This window comes from Bombus huntii, chromosome 8, assembly GCF_024542735.1.
Source record: "Bombus huntii isolate Logan2020A chromosome 8, iyBomHunt1.1, whole genome shotgun sequence".
Lineage (NCBI taxonomy): Eukaryota > Metazoa > Arthropoda > Insecta > Hymenoptera > Apidae > Bombus > Bombus huntii.
The window spans coordinates 6,743,783-6,760,839 of record NC_066245.1 but is presented as its reverse complement, the minus strand read 5'-3'; the positions used below and the strand labels follow the sequence as shown (position 1 = coordinate 6,760,839).

Sequence of the window (17,057 nt, the reverse complement as noted above, 5' to 3'; positions counted from 1 at the left end):
AGCTCGGTATACTAGCGTAATAAAAGGTGGTAAGAAAAGGAGGGTACCATAGCTCAGTAAGAGCACGATATGACGAGAGAAGCGGCGGCTGGCGCCACATTAATTTACAGCCTCTAACGAAATAGAAAAAGTTTCCAAATTATAATTATGTGGAAAAAACATTGAAATTTATTATGCTCTGTGGACGGTGCCGGTCCTTTGTTAACAAGGATGGCCGGTGAATTTCACGAAGGCGAGGTAATTGGATCAACGTGGACCAACGCTCTTTCCTTGCGGGCCACCCCCCCGAGTTTCTTTTTCCATTCGCGACCACCTTTCGCTTTAATGAAATGCAACGCCACGTGCATACGGATCTCCGGCAGATCAGTCCACTCTGCGGGTTCGTTTACCACCGACGGAAGTCTTGGTAATCCGGGCGAATTCCGCGCAGCAAATGTGCCAACCACAAAGAATTAATTCTGCTTTCCCCCGCTCCTCCCTTTTCATCCTCTCTTGACGACGTTGCTGATTCGCAGTGCGCCCCCTCCCTCTACCCGACTACGTGGAATATCACCGAAATTGTCTAGCGTGAATTGAATCCAGACAAATATACGTACACTGATTATGTAAATCTTAATGTAAAGTTCTGCATATTTACTGTAGTTACGAAAACGATCCACGTATCAGCGAACAGGAAATTTTGCGTTACGATTTACCCGACAGATTAGAATTTCCCCGCGAATTTTCTTCCTCTCTTTGACTATTATATCATAGATTTTAACGAGACACGATATAAATGTTGAACGAATCGACGTTTCGAGCAGATGCGCTGCTGAATTTCTCAATTTCGAAGTTACTTCGGCGAATAAGTAGAACACAAAGAAACGCTCGGTTGCCCGTGTTCGAATCGGCAACTGTACGTCGCGATAGTGCGAACGAACCATTGGAAAACGGAATTGAAAACGATGCAAACACCACCGCGAGGAGACACTATCGATTCTCCCGCTAATAGGTTCGCGGTAAAGGGTAGGCAGACTGAATTTCACACCGTTACGTTTAAGGAAATTGCAAAAGTCCATTTTCAAGGCGTAACGGTACCGGTTCTGCTACGAGACAACGCGAACTCGCATAACTGTATGTACGTCCGTTCTACTATGCTCGGTATATTCGCAGAACGTTTCTGCTACGCGATTCGGTATGCGAAATATCGTCGACGAGTTACCATTCGTTGCACAAACACTTCCGCAAAATAAAAATTTCTTCTCTAAACGAATTTCGTTGCATCTCTCACCATTATGATAATCATTATGAAAATGGCCAAAAAAAAAAAGTGACGACAGCTTCTATTAGCGCCTCTCGCCTCATTTGTAGTCGATTACAGTTACCTTTATGGAGTTGATTCGATATACTTTTCAAGAGCGACAAGTCACAATTGCAAGGCAAAGTTTCGTTCGTTAATATTAACATTACTGTCGACTAAATTATAAAATTTATAGCGAAGAAATCAAAATGAACGATGAATGAAAATATGAAAAGAATATACGATGCAAAGAGAAATACAGGCTTGTGTTCAAAATATGAATAAAATGATAAAGAATTCCGAACGAATGATCTTGGAAACGGTTACGTGTCTTTTCATCCCCTATGTTTCTTACGCTTCTAGAGAAAGAGTTAGAAAATTATCCGTCTCTCTCTTATTTTTCTTTCTTACGAAGAATTCTTCAGTTTCAACGAAACATCGTGAAACTACCCGAGGAAATCGGGAAAGGATACGTCTCTCTGTTTGCTTTTCTTTACGCTCGTCCCTCTGGGACACCTTTACGGAGGTAGAACGAACCTAAATTGCCACGAGAAGACTTTTTAAAGAATAAAGCTAATTGATGTGCTGGTGGAGTAAGAATCATGAGTAGATGTATTTGCAAACACCGTGACAAATAAAACTTGGATGAATTAGAATTTATAGAGGCGAGCCAACTAACATGTAAATAATTTCCGATCTTTTATCATTTAAAATGAAACCATTTATACAGGGTGGTTGGTAACTGATGGTACAAGCGGAAAGGGGGTGATCCTACGCGAAAAAAGAAGTTGAAAATATAGAATATCTAATCGCCACTAATCGTGTTTGTACCAGTAAATATCATCCATATTGTAAAACAACGATGGCTAATCCAAATGAAGATTCGTTACACGGCCCTAACCCCATATATATAGGGTGTAATCTTTTACACTGAGAAGACAGTGAAACAGATTTATATATGAAACAAGTTTTATGCTATATCTGCATATCTGCACATGACTCGGCGAGCGTGGACAAAAAGAAGTAAATGATTAATTAAATAAAGAAGGTAAACCGTGGAGCGAATCAATAAATGGCGAATTTATACTGCGCAACGAGAGGGAATCTCTGTCACCAAGAGGCTTACTTTCAAATGGTTGGAAAAACTAGCATATTTGGACTTTGTGATTTTTCCCTGTTTATTTTCCCTTTCGCTTCTGCCCCTTCCTTTCGCAATGACGATGAGTCACTCTTGAAATGCTTTTAGGCCGATTAGTCTGAATACGTGCCGTTTCGTGGCAGACGGAAAACCGCCACACGACGCAGAATGCTTAGTAACCATCTGCACGGGAAGTTATATCACGCGCCTTGTAACTCGATGCGGAATCTTGTTGCGAATTCTCCGAACTGACCCGCGTACATCATCAAAAATTCCTCCTGGTACCAAATTGCGATACGATACGTTATTCCATAAAACTTACACGATGTTAACGATCGTTCTCTCGATAGATATCATTGAATGTTGAATTTTAACTGTCTATAAACTAACAATCGAAGGGATTGCTACAATAAAGAGGTAATGTTACTTTCCAATGATTTTAGTAAGGTAATTTCTCGAGACGTGCTATAAATACGTAATCCAGTCTGAACATTGAAGCTACCTCTTTATTAGTACAAACCCCTCAATTCTGTTTCGTAATGATAAAAACGCGTTAATGAGCAAAAGTCGTAACGAATATGCGGTTTACAAACACAAGACTTGTTGATGTTCTGAAGCGCGTCATCTTAAGGGTTGAAGCATAGCCCATTAACCGAGAAATACAAGCAGCGCGATGAAAAGAAAAATTGGTCACTGAAGATGGCTACAAATGGAAAAGATATTCTTTTAGCTACAATTAAAGTTACATATTTTGTATTCGCTGCGTAAAATAAAATTGACATTAAACGTCTTTTATAAATCGTACATATTTTTTTAACATTACGCGTTGCGTACTTGCGAATTTCTAACACGACGTTATTTAATTTATAGACGGTTAAAAATCCAACAAAATAAATATTGATTGATTGGGCTTGATTGGGCTTTGCAAGTCAGAAAAAAAAGATGCCTATATCTAATGGATCTCAACTCGAACGGATTTCAACTCGACGATGTATCGACATATTCCAAAATTAAATAATTATCTTCGTTCCATCGATGAAGGGCATTCGTATCAAACGTATGAGGAAAACTGTTCGAATCCATTGTTCGTCAACAAAACCGGATTCATAACTGGATAATAAACTAGAATTGCCAGCTATTGTTCAGCGACGGACGCAGTAATTAGCTTAAAAATAATTGAGCGCGTAATTATAATATTGCCAACGAAGGTACGCGTTCGCGTAGGGACACACGGTGCATGAGTCTGGCAGCATGAGATACAACATTCGTTTCCCGGACGATGTATGTACGTTTCGTTAATCGATTAGCATTGATTTCGCATCGTATTTTCAATTGATGGCCGGATATTAACGCAGAATATATGTCGCCTAACACGTGTAATTATTAAACCGACTATGATTATTAACACGGTCCCATATATCGGCTGTCCTGGTATCTAATACTCGGAGCTCTAATCGTTCTAAAATCAGCGAAAGTCATACGTACGTTTTCGAGCAGAGGCATCGGCACGCATGCAAAGAGAATCGTGCCAAATGATAGTGCATTCAACTGCGCCACCGATCATTAGGCCAACTAATAAAACGCCTTTTACGTTATCGATGGTCGAAATTCAATTCCATCGAACATTAAGGTAACTATCAAAAACGTCGATAGGTGTTCGAGTCACAAAACGATAGGTAATTATTGTAAGGGAATAGAGGAACCGCAACGTAAGATGAAACGTTACGACGATACAAAGATATAATTATTCAGATCGATTGATTTTCGTCAGTCTCCTAGGTTATTCCGTATCATAGCTCAAATTTCGAAGCGGCAACCGGATTACCGCAAAAGAAACAACATAATGATACACCGTAATGCGGACGGCTAGCCAATTTCAACCTGCAAAACCGGCTAAGCCCTCAGCGGGAGCATAACAGCAGGTTACGAATAAGAAACTTGTTCGTCCTTCGTTTAAAGGCTTGGTTTCAGCGAATCGAATATCGTTCGGTAATATCGTGCGCCTCGGGTTTAAGGCAAAAAAAAATGACGAGAAAAAAATTGAGAGCGTAACTCTTTCCAGACGAGACGATTGTTTGGTAGATTCGAGTGGAACCTAAAGCAGGAAATGATTGTGAAATAATAGCCGTGAAGGATTTCATACGCGCAATGTTATAATACACAGTCGTGTATCTGTAGCAATTATAATGTATAAATAATTTGGAAATATATGGTTAAATATACATTGGAAAAAATATATATTTTGAAAACAGTTAAATTATAGCTGTTATTAACAAAAAGTTCCGGTACAGTCGTATAAAAGGATATTTAGATATCTTGGGTCTCTAGCGTGTTCCGTACAAAAGAAAGCTCTCTTTTCTTCCGCTTTCTGTATCAATACCTACACTATCACAATGAAATCTCAACATAGGATTGTCGATTGAAAGTACGATCGAGAAGTGGTTTCAGGCGTACTCTCTTCTCTACAAGGCAACTGTAAATATCGATGCAGCTTTGCCGTGTGCAATGTGTTCACAGATCGAAAAAGAAACAACGGGGGGCGGAAGAGGACTGAAAATCGTAAGACAAATTCCTTCCCTTCGGCAATAACATCAGCTGGAAATTTGAATGTAAATCGGACGATCGAACATGCACGCGCCTGCCAGTTTAAAGAATTTCAAAAATTGATTTTGTCTGCTTACCCGAGGTAACGTCTCGATCCTCTGTCTTCGAGAAACGAGAGCCATACCTGCAACATAAAATCACATCGTTAGGAACCACATCTCCAATCAGAACGTCGATGTGTGCTTTTCGTTTTCTCTCTTTTTTCAAGTTCACGCTCCCTTTGGTGCCAAATTTCGTTCCGCTTTTACAATGCCATAAATTTACGATGAGAAAAGACGCGATGGTTCGAAAGTGACAGACGAATCGACGGTACGAGAAGCTGGAGGACCCAGCTGCATCCTCGAATCCTGAGAACCTATAAACGACGATGCAGCTCGGCCAGCATCGAAGAAGAAACAACGCGATAGCGCAAAAAGAAATTGCAAAGTGGGAGAGGAGAGAAGGAGGGACAAATGATAAAGAGGAGATCGAAGGAAAGACAGGGATGGAGGATAGAAAATGGATAAACTGGAAAAAGAGGATACGAAAGAAAAAGCAAGGTTGAGAGTAAAACAGAAGCAGGAGGGAAGAGAGATGAGATATAACCGTAAAAGGGGTATAGAAAAAGGAAAGAGAAACCGCGGTGCAGAAATAAAAGTGTAGTAGTCGAGCCTCTGAGGCAGACTCAAAGTACACGAAGTCATAGCGGATAAAAGGGGTTGCCGAGATAAATATCTAAAACGTCATGCGTAAAGTTTTAATGAATTAAAGAGAAGTTCCCGTTCATCGTCGCCGCTCTTATTCAGTTCAGAACACGGAGACGCGTACGACCACCTGAATAGTACGTCGTTTTTGTCTTTCTCTTTCTTCCCTTCCTTTTCTATTCTTTTCTTTTCTATTTCTTTCGTTCCTTTTCGCTTTCTCGTACCTTCTCTGCGTACTCGCTTGCGGTCTCGCCAAAAGAACTCGAAAGAGAGTGGAGAAACAACGGGTAGAAAAGCTGAAAAGTAAAGGACGACACTTTCTTTGATCAGGATGAAGGCGCGCCGTGAACGAACGTGAACTTTCACCGGCACAAACGTAACATCGTATCTGCGAGGTCTATTTATATAATTAAATTCCCATCGTCACGCGTGTATACAACAGTATAAACGCGTGCTCATCTCCTTCAATAAGAAGATTTTTGATTAAGTAGTAAAATAGATAGGAAGGAAAAATACCATTCAGGTAGAAATCTTTCGAGAAACGCAGAAATTATTATTATCTGGAATATAAAGCGCTTGTTTTGCACTCAAATCAACGATAAATCTTGTGAAAAAACATCAGAAAGACTGTCACCTTCAACCTCACGACTTCTATAAGGCATAAATCCAAACCCCACCTTCCAAACCCTGGCACATCGTCGCGCAAATATTACGTTATTCGCATAATGAGACATATATATAATGCTGCCGACGATACAAAGCTCATTTAAGCAACTTACGTTGCAAGATTCGGAAACGTTTTCTCATTCTGCGTAAATCTGAATTTGATATCTGTTATTTTATAGTGCTTGTGACGACTGAAGTAAGTCATAGTGGTACGTACTGTATATTTCTATTTCTACAATTATATTTCTACTATTATATTCTACTATTCTAATTCTACTATTCTACTATTCGATTCTACTATTATATTTCATCTTCTTTATAAAAACATCAGAAAAGTGTTCCTATTAAATTGGTAATTGACTAAATAAGTTTTGTCATAGGTCAACAAACTCTTAGAGTTTTAAAAGAACTGACATTAGTGATTTTTTTTAACCAGAGACTAATAACATATTTCATTTATTATATATTAACAGACCTCCAGATATTTGTATTTGTATGAAATTTCGTATTTTTATGAATGAAATAAAACACAAATAATGATTTATTTTACAATCATTAAATAGAATGTCATAACGACTGTTTTATTTGAGACATTCATGTATTATGTGCATCCTATTCTAGGCATTTTTTATTATACATAGAGGTCGCAATCCCCAAGATGCAAACAAGGGGTTGGCCAAAGTACAAGGTTTGCGATGAAAACGTGACGTCGAGTTTTGAAACGTACCGAGAGAAATTATTTACAACATTAACTAGTTGCCGATATGAATGCCCCAATCGACGTTTCGTAAACCTTGTCACCGAGGTCCAAGCCTTCAAATAGTCGCTGTGATATCGCGATGCGTACCCCGTTTCACTCGGGACACGGGATGGCATCGATTTTTGGGAAAAACGGACACCGAATTTGAATGAAAGACTGCCTACATTCCCCACAACTTAAGAGGGATGCTGAGCCTCGAGAGAGATTGTATTTCCACGTATTGTACTGCGGAGTATTGTGTCATTGCAAATGTTTCAGTCAGAACAGTCATTTATATGTGAAGAGTTGGAAGTTCTGTAAACATCGCTGTATCTTCGTGTTCCGCGATACGCTGCTCATTTTACCAAATATATTATTTTCCATATTCTACACCATCTTCCTACTACACTTTCTATACTTTTACATTTTCCTCAAATGCATAAAAATCCGCAATCAAAAAATTGTCGATAAATATTATCTTTCGGGATCAACGAAAGCATTTTTCCTTGTCAGACACATTCAAAATGGCCTTGTTAACGCCATACTGGAGTCTGGATGGTATCCTGATTTTGTGGTCACTGATGATTGCCGCTTATTTGTACATGACTCGGAATTTCAACTACTGGACGAAACGGGGCGTGAAACAGATACCACCTACGCCCTTCGTAGGCAACTTCATGGACTGTCTTTTGTCAAGAACACCAGCCGCAATCTTTGTCAAGAACCTATACAATTACGGAGAAGGTTTACCTTTCTTGGGATTTTACATCTTCGACAAACCTTATCTGTTAATTCGCGATCCAGAACTCGTGAAGCACGTCCTAGTGAGCGACTTTAACTATTTCGCTAATAGATACGCAACTGCAGATGAGAAGGATGATCGTCTTGGATACGCAAATCTGTTCATGATGAAAAATCCAGGATGGAAATCTCTTAGGTCAAAATTAACGCCGATGTTTACCACGGGCAAGATAAAGAAAATGTTCGAGTTAATGCTGGTGGTCGCTGACGATCTTGCAAAGTATCTCGATTCGTTGCATTTGGAAGGTAAACCGCATTTCTAATGCATTTACATAATAACAGATTGACCATGAGAAACTGTTGTTAGTTCAATATATATTTTTAAAACAATAATTCTTACTTAATAGAAACGTTTAACAAAATTAAAAGTCAATCCTCTTGGTGCGAGAGGACTTTTTAAATTTTGCAATTATTGTTTCTTGATTAAAAATGCAACAATGCTAGACACATCATAGGAAATCTAATATCTGCTTCAGATAACGGAAAAGTAATCGAGTTCACGGATATGTGCGGGAATTTCACCACCGATATAATCGGTAGCATTGCGTTTGGCTTAAAAGTTGGTTCATTGCAAAATCCAAAAGCAGCGTTCCGTGAATATGGCAAGGCGGTCTTCGATTTTAATTTCTATCGTAACTTAGATTTACTTATCATATTCTTCTGCCCTTGGTTAGTCAAGTATCTTAAACCGAAGTTCTTTGGAAAAGAAGCGAATAACTTCTTCCGATCTGTTTTCTGGAATGCGATTGAAGAACGAATTAAATCGGGTCAGAAGAGGAATGATGTCACCGATCTGCTGATCGAGATGAGGGAGAAATACAAGAACGACGAAAATCTGAAGGATTACAGTTTGTATTTGCTGGATTATTTTACTAATTTTTATTGATGAAATTATTTGTGAATCGTCAAAAATCGGAAATTTCGAATAACATGTTCTGTTTCCTATCCTTATTTCGTGAACTCCAAGTGAAACAGACGAAAAATAACGTGACTACTACTTCAAACATAATTGTATTCGTGTTACAAATTGAAAATTATGCCCAGATATTCATATTTGCTAATTTGCTTTCAAGTTAGTTTCCAATTGTACTAGATATACTAGATCGTTTTGCAGAACTTTTGCGATGAAGTTTAATTTGCATGTCTCAGAATTTGACGGTGACGATTTAGTATCACAAGCGAGCATATTTTTTATTGCTGGTTTCGAAACATCTTCTACTACCATCTCTTACACACTGCAAGAACTTGCATTGAACCCAGATATACAGAAGACACTTAGGGCAGAACTCCAGGATGCTCTGGCGAAAACTGATGGCAAAATCACATACGATATAGTACGGCCACAACAAAGATATTAATTTAAAAACACGCGAGAGGCAAATAAATAGCGCGTGAAGATTGTTAAAACGTAATTCTAAACACAATGATAAATATAATTTTTTCGCAGGTTATGACGTTACCATATCTCGATATGGTTATTTCGGAAACTCTTCGTAAATATCCACCTCTAACATTCTTGGATCGAATTACCCTTGCCGATTACAAAGTGCCTAATTTCGATCTGGTGATAGAGAAAGATACCCCAATATTCATTTCGAATGTGGGTGCGCACCACGATCCGCGATACTTTCCAAATCCGGAAAAATACGATCCACTCCGATTCACCGAGGAAGCCAAAAGAGCCAGGCAAAATTTCGTCTACTTTCCCTTTGGTGAGGGACCCCACTCATGCGTTGGTTAGTAAAATTTGTCAAAATATTTTCTAACATCTTTAACCTTAGAACTATCAATGGCAAAGGTATGAAAGTAGTATTTAAAGAGTCGAAATGAAATACATATATATGCAGAAATACGTACTACAAGGACATATATTTCAAGAGTATTCTTTATTTAAAGAATATCTATTTTTCTAAGGATGACGTATATGCTTTTGTCCCAGAATAATTTGCGATCAGTTTTATTAAGATATATAAAATGTTATAAGAGGAAATCTTAATCTCAACTTTCATCAATCTCGCGGTAGTCACTTAGCGACATTACTTTTATGAAAAGATAATCATATCGTCATAAATATCTTCCATTCCACTTGTCAACAATCTTTACGCGGTTCTAAATCTCACTGTGTGCATGCCCTGATTGTCCATAATCTAATAAATATAAAATTGTAACTAATATAATTTAAAAAGTTAAAAAATATATTAACAGTTACAAAACACTCGAAAGACCCGTTCGTATTATACGTAATTAAAAATTTTTCCTCTCACGAATGTGGTAGAACATTTACGCATTCCAGTACCAGTTTGTATCTTTCAACTTTCTGTTGGCTGTCACTTTTGATTTTACTCACGATAATTTCTCTCTTTTACTCTTCTTTTCAGGTATGCGATTGGGACTCATGCAATCCAAACTTGGAGTAGTACAAATAATGAAGGACCACGAAGTTTTTCCTTGTGAAGAAACCATAATTCCAACGGTCCATACTCCCACCGGATTCACCACAATACCTTTAGGAGGAATCAATCTCAACATTCGAAAGACTGCCACTACTGCTGGTTAAAGGAAGCTAAAGATTTACGAATCGCGTTATGAAAGGACTGTTCCGGAAAATGAAGTAGCAAATAATCGATTTTCATGAGATTATCAAAGATTTGGCGTCGAAAAAAGCGAGGAAAATTACTTAATATTATTATTAGCTTGCATTATTATTTAATATTCATCTTAAAAAATATATAAATATGTAAATAAATCTGTAAATAAATAATTCTTCATTGCAAAATTTAGGTGTAGAATTTGAATGTGTGTTAGGCCCCGCAAAATTTTTGAACCCGGTCCCGCAAAAGGTCACGCCAGCCCTGCCCGTATACGATACGGACGTTGCGAAGCTGGCAGGTAGAACCGACTTGGAGTCGGTAAATTAGTCCCTGAGCAGCATCAGGTTGAGAAAGGGTAGAGCAAAGGAGAGAGAGAGAGTGTGTATGTGTGTGTGTGTGTGTGTGTGTGGTATGAGCTGGGGAAGAGAGACAGGAGAAAGGAGAAGAAGATCAAAGTAGATTAAGCTAGATAGGGACAGAAGAGAAAAGCACAGCCGAGAAGGATGGAAAGCAAACGAGCCAAAGGATGAAGAAGAAAGGACAGAGCAGATGCAAGATTCTTGGCGGGGTCAAGCCTCCCGGCATCTCCGAGAACGGCTCTCCATCCTCCTTACTACCATCTTGCTGCTTATCTTGGGCCTCATTCTTCGGTTTCTTCGGCAGCTTCGTGGTAAAAAAGTAACGGACACGTATACAGCCTTAAGCGTGGAATCACACGCACAGAGGAGATCCGGCCGGTTATTTTCCCCACCAGACCTACCTAGAAGATCTCGAACTGGTCCAGGCAGGTTGGCGATCGCGTGTTGCTCGCGTGGCCGAGTCGAACCGAGCGACCACGGAAACTGCCGAGTCTAGCTATTACACAAATTGCGCTATTATACGTAATAGCGCTTAAAAAAATAACGGATAGATAAAGTGCCATGAAACAAATGTCAAGAGAGAAGCGACGGAAGAAAGAATGGCGGGCACAATCCGATGGCAAAGGACGGCGAATGTCATTACGGGATCTCTCGCCAAGAGACACAGAATTGCCAACGGTGGTGCTCTTCGGAGCGACTTGCGGCTTCCACCTGACGAACCTTATCTCTCGCATGTCCGTTTACGGAGCAGTTGCCTCTAGATTAGCTTATTAAACTCTCGCGAACGCTTTCCTTCTCTTCTTAAACTCTGTTTGTTCGGCTTCAAACTAATTGTGTTTGCTCTTATTACGACGCGTAAATATTATTATAAAATATCGTCGGTTCTATTTTTCACGCCGCAATGATAAACCGAAAAAAACGGTGCGAATATTTCTAAAATTGTGCAGACAGACGGACGAGTACGTGTTTATTCGAGGATACGCATAATTTATTGACAGGGATCAACGAATGTTTACGTAATTTCCCTGCGATCGATGGTCGATCAGTGATATATTTTAAAATTATGAACGTATTCATTTGCATAGATTAAGAAAGTAAGTTGCGATTTCTTCCAAAGGTGTTTCCTAAAGTACATTCATTGCTAATTTATTCACGATTACGGTACGTTGTAAAAAGGCGGTGGCAAAAAAAAAAATTTCTAGTCTAATTCGTCTTTTATTAGATGCAAAGGTACTCGATACAGCAGAGACTCGGTCTCCTTGAAACGATAACTCATAGACTTACGAGCTGTTGCGCGCTATGCGAGGAACCTCGCTGCCAGAGGCGATCACGGGACTTACACGTGAAATGATACTGACTGCTCTTGCATGAGATATTTACATGTCTAATGTTACGTAGGGAGTGCGTAGCTGGTATAAACCATCTAGTCGACCAAACAACCGATTAGTCAGTTTCTTTTCAATCTAAGTTTAATAATCAACGAAAACTGTATGACAATGTATTTGTTAAAATAAATCCTCTCATACGCGGATTAATAGCCTACCTTCTTGGAAGAGAATATTATGTTTTAATGCTCGGAGTTATTCGCTAAATGGTAATACCATTACCAATTTAAATTATCCCCGAAGACAAAGGAGAGTTTTCTCGAAAAGTTAAGATGAAAGTGCAACTGATTTATAAAATTGAAAGACCGAAGCTTAAGGCGCACCATCACAACTAAAATGATATATAACGAAAGTTTGGCTCGAATCGATTTCTTTCTCGCTTTCGAGGCAATTAATCGCACGCCCGAAACAACACAAGAAATCAAGTGGAAATAAATTAAAAGACAGTGAAAAATTATTTGTCAGACGATGGAAGCGCAAGTGGAAATTGGAATACGTGCACTTAAAACCGGCACGAGCTATCCACGCTCTTAATTACTAAGTGTCTGCAGGATGATCGATGAAACCGAGAGCATTTCCGTTCGCAATTGTTTCACGTGACTATAATACTTCCTAAATCGTGCTTCCTCGCACCCTGCAGTACGCGCACACATATGCTGGCCTCCCCTTAATGCATAACTACGAACGATTAAGCTTGCCGAGAAATTAAGAGAACATTGTTGGATCCTTAATGTCTGCAGTTCTCCATTATATTCGGTGTATATCAGGGAGTAATGCCGTTTAACTACATCCAGCGCGATTTCATTTACCCCAGGCACATTTAAATCCCTCCGCGAGACTGTTTCAAGGTCCGCGAATCGCGAGTCCATTTTCAAAGACATCCAGTGTTAATAACGGAAGCAAGATTGCGAAAGGCGCACGCCCACGTGGCACAGTTAAATCTAACAAACTCGCGCTCGTCTCGCTGCATTAAGCAATTAGAATTCAAATGTTCTTCTGCGATATAAAATTTCGTTGAAATTAGTTTGCTTATGTAAATGGTAAATTGTACCAACGCCCTATCTAACGATCGTACTCCCAACGATTATATCCCTTTCTTTTCTTTTCCCTCGACCCTTTGTTTCGTTTGGCCAGTGAATGCAGAGCACCAGAGCACCGGACTGCAGCCGGTACAATGATAACAGCTACTACAATAGGGGAACAACGTAAAATCCAGAAAATCAATCCAATGTAACAACCGGCTTAACTACGATTCCGACGGCGTATAATCAACGAAAACGTGTGTAAGCGTGATGAAAAAAAATATTGCTCGCGGTTTCCCATTTCAGTTTGCGTTCCATTGATTCCAGCCGACCAGGCTAGAACGTTTGTGTTCGTGGCTTTAATCAAATTTGCATTTCTCGTACGCGCTCACGGGCGCATTATCGATGTCACTTTTACGGCGATCGTGTCAGTTAGAATGCCACAAATCGCATCTCGATGTTGCAGGTTTTGACCGTTGTTGAAAAGCTATGAATCGCGGCTACGGGGATTACGAGTGCACGTTCGAAAGGACCTAACAGCGAAATACATTCGAGCGAGAGAATGATATATGGTTACATTTTCTTCGCCGGTTCACCTGGTTGCTTGATACCATTATCAATGACACGACATCGAAAATAATAAAATTTTGATCGAACGATAGGGTATTTATTCGAATATGTTTCGAACGTTTGATTTTATTCGAAGCGAACGATCTCACGATCCGTTTGAATTCGATTCGACAATTTTCCGCTAAACCATAAGCAAGTAATCAAACCCTCCGAGCAATTATTGACTTGAATATAGTACAATTTTTCCCCATTCTAGCTATTAACTACGGAGGAATTAAACGCGAATAAACATAAACGGGGCGGGTAAATTTTTAATTAGTTTCGCTGCACGGCTAAATACATTAAATAAAATTTACTTAAATCGCGCAGGATAAAAAAGTAACCGCCTGGAATTACCAATTTCGCCGCACATACAAAGATTATAATTTATGTTTGTGAAATAACAGCATACAAAATATACGTTCCTGCCAAAGATTTGGTTAAAGGTTGACCATTTAACCCGATTATTTACCCGTTTTTATTCATTCTCCAACGGTCAGTATGAAATAAACCGTTCGCGAAAGTTGACTAAATATCGCATGCGCGTCGGAACATAATTAGTACGACGCGTCTATCGGGGAGGGGGCGGGGGGAGGGGAGAGAGACTTCAAAGAAACCCCGTCCCCAATTTGTTATCTCATTATTTGCCGGACAATTTATCGCTCCGTTGAAATCAGAAACGCGGAACTAAACCACATATATTTACAGTAAACCTACTTACATATATGCGTCGATCCAATTATCGAGAAAGCTTTTTCATGGAAAATTGTGCTATCCAATTCAACCAAATCAACAGGGAACATTCAATTTCAGAATATCAAGCTGTTACGAGACAAATTAAAACGTATATACGAGACTCGACAGCTGCGTACCACAATGGCGCTTGAATTGTAGGATTAACGTTTTTGTATTCTTCGTACTGTATATTTTAGTTTCCTCTGTATCTCCTTTTTGCCCTTCTTCCTCTCCCCTTTTTTGCACATTTCGTATCATTTTTAATCCAATAATATCACGGGAGGTTTAAGCGAGAGAGAAAGCTTGACGGCATTATGACGAAGCTTAAATTTAATTACATAAGCGAGATACTGGAAAATAGCTGTCCAAAATCACAGACGGGCTCGGTTATATGAGATATGAAACTTTCGAAATTTGCCAGCAGGAGTTCCGTTACTCTCCCCTTCTCTGAAATTTGCACGTATTTTCTCTGTCACGTCTGTCTCTTGCCACCGAATGAGCCGCAAGCAAGGCCACGTCTAGCATACCGCAGCTTCGAAATCCCCCGGAAAAGTTAATGTTCCGCGTTGGCGGACGGAAAACGTTAATGTGTCAGTGCTCGACGCAACATGCCTGTGAGCATCTCATTACTTGTACGTCCCTTGTTTATCTTGAAACTTACACGTCGAAATTGCGATAGTTACAAAAAAAGAAAAAAAAAAAAAAGGAACTGTGACGATATATGACGTGAGAGTTTCGACATTTTATGCCGATTTTCTTCCCCGCGTTGCGCGTTGCTATTATCATTATTAATCCCTCGGATGGGATTTTCGATTTGCGTTAATGTGACGACTGAATCGGAACGGACGCGCAATTCGTGGAAATATTTAGCAATATACGTAATGAAATTTCCCTGCATATTTCGAAAAATAAAAAAAAAAAAAAAATGAGAAAGAAAAGAGAAAATACCTTTTGGTCGTGCACGCATGCGCTCACGTGTGCCAGTAGATTTGAAAACATTCGATGATACTCAATTATATTTTCGAGGACGGTTTGAATGTATTGATATTTTATTTGTTCCCTCCCTTGCCCCGTCAGCCTGCCTCTTCTCAACAGTAGTTTCAGAGGCTAGTGCCATAACCATAAATGCAATTAAATTTTGTTAGAGCATCAATTGCACGAAAGTGGTTCGATGTAATTGCGTTCAGACATGTCGATATATTGTATATGTATAAGTGTATCGCGAGAGAAGGGCGAATTCATAGACGCCCCCCCCCCGTCCTCCCCCCGCTTTAAAAGCATCCTCCCTATCGTTGTAACGAGCTACAAAAATTCCAGGCCATAGCCGCGGATAAAACGTCATTAAATTTCCAAGTTGACCCTATCTTTCAAGCATTAAACTTTCATATTCACGGGAGAGCGCTCTTTGCGTCAAGCTGCATGTTACATGCACCGTATCAACCATGTATTCGTCGAGTGACACATAAGACGCGTGAAGGAAAAGTTTTATATTTCCACCAATGTCACCAACTTTTATTCTCTCGGTGCGGTGGGACGACAAAAATACCTACGCGCGTTCTGCCCTTTGGAAAAATTTAACGAAATGTTTCCTCGACATCGTTTCTGAAATTTCCTATATCGTTGCTGCGAAATTGTCGTGTACCTGAATCTAAGCGAGCAAACAACGATACGTCGAGATTGCATTCTACGCCGGTAAACTAAAAAGCGCATTTGATACGCGTCATTTGAAGAGGCCGATAACGAGAGTAACGATAGTTCGAGTCCTTTTCAATTTTACCTCATTGACCATTGTCGATACGAGCGTCGAAACGCAAAACACTTTATCAAGAGTGACGCGAACAAAAGAAACTTTTTCCACCCTACCTAATGATTTATTTTTCGTCGTCGCGAACGATAAAAGGCCTTGGAGTGAAGATCTATCAACGTTTGCTATTAACCAACGTTACGGTTTTAGATGACTCACGATCAAGAAACTCGTAACGGTAGAAAAGATCGTATACCTACATTCTAGCCTCGAGCAATCGCTATCCAACATTGTATTTTTAAAATGTTCCTTCAACGCGAAGCAAATGTTGCACGAACCTGTCGCGTGATGTTATCCAGGCACCAATCACTCGTACGATTACGAATGAGAACCTGATTTCTCGTCGCTGCGTCTCGGCTGAGCGGTCTAGGTCATGATCAACGGATATTCCCGTGACATAATCACTAGCTCGTACACTAGAAAACATTCGAGATATAGCGACGTGCTCTACAATGATCTGCGCGATACGCGGTAATTTGCATTCCACGATTGCGTTTTATGGATGTAAAGACATCTCATTCTGACGCCCCTGTCCGCTCTTAAATCACAGTTTATAACGTTGTGTAAGCATCGATATGTTTCCGCGTTAATTATGCATGCACCGTGTTTTCGATCGCAGTATTTCTAATGTAATTCGCAAAA

General features: G+C 39.6%; 1 protein-coding gene across 2 annotated transcripts; it reads left to right on the top strand.

Moving 5' to 3' along the window:
- The first annotated feature begins 6,467 nt into the window (after positions 1 to 6,467).
- On the top strand, positions 6,468 to 10,687 carry LOC126868177 (cytochrome P450 6k1-like). 2 transcript variants are annotated; one of them, XM_050623359.1, is made up of 6 exons: positions 6,468 to 6,566; positions 7,623 to 8,156; positions 8,387 to 8,758; positions 9,060 to 9,244; positions 9,358 to 9,646; positions 10,289 to 10,687. In XM_050623359.1, the coding sequence occupies exons 2-6, from the start codon at positions 7,634 to 7,636 to the stop codon at positions 10,465 to 10,467; spliced, it is 1,548 nt and encodes a 515-aa protein (XP_050479316.1). In that variant the 5' UTR covers positions 6,468 to 6,566; positions 7,623 to 7,633; the 3' UTR covers positions 10,468 to 10,687. The 2 variants fall into 2 exon arrangements, with proteins under 2 accessions (XP_050479316.1, XP_050479315.1); XM_050623358.1 differs by having other exon boundaries at positions 6,471 to 6,579.
- Positions 10,688 to 17,057: the final 6,370 nt, after the last annotated feature.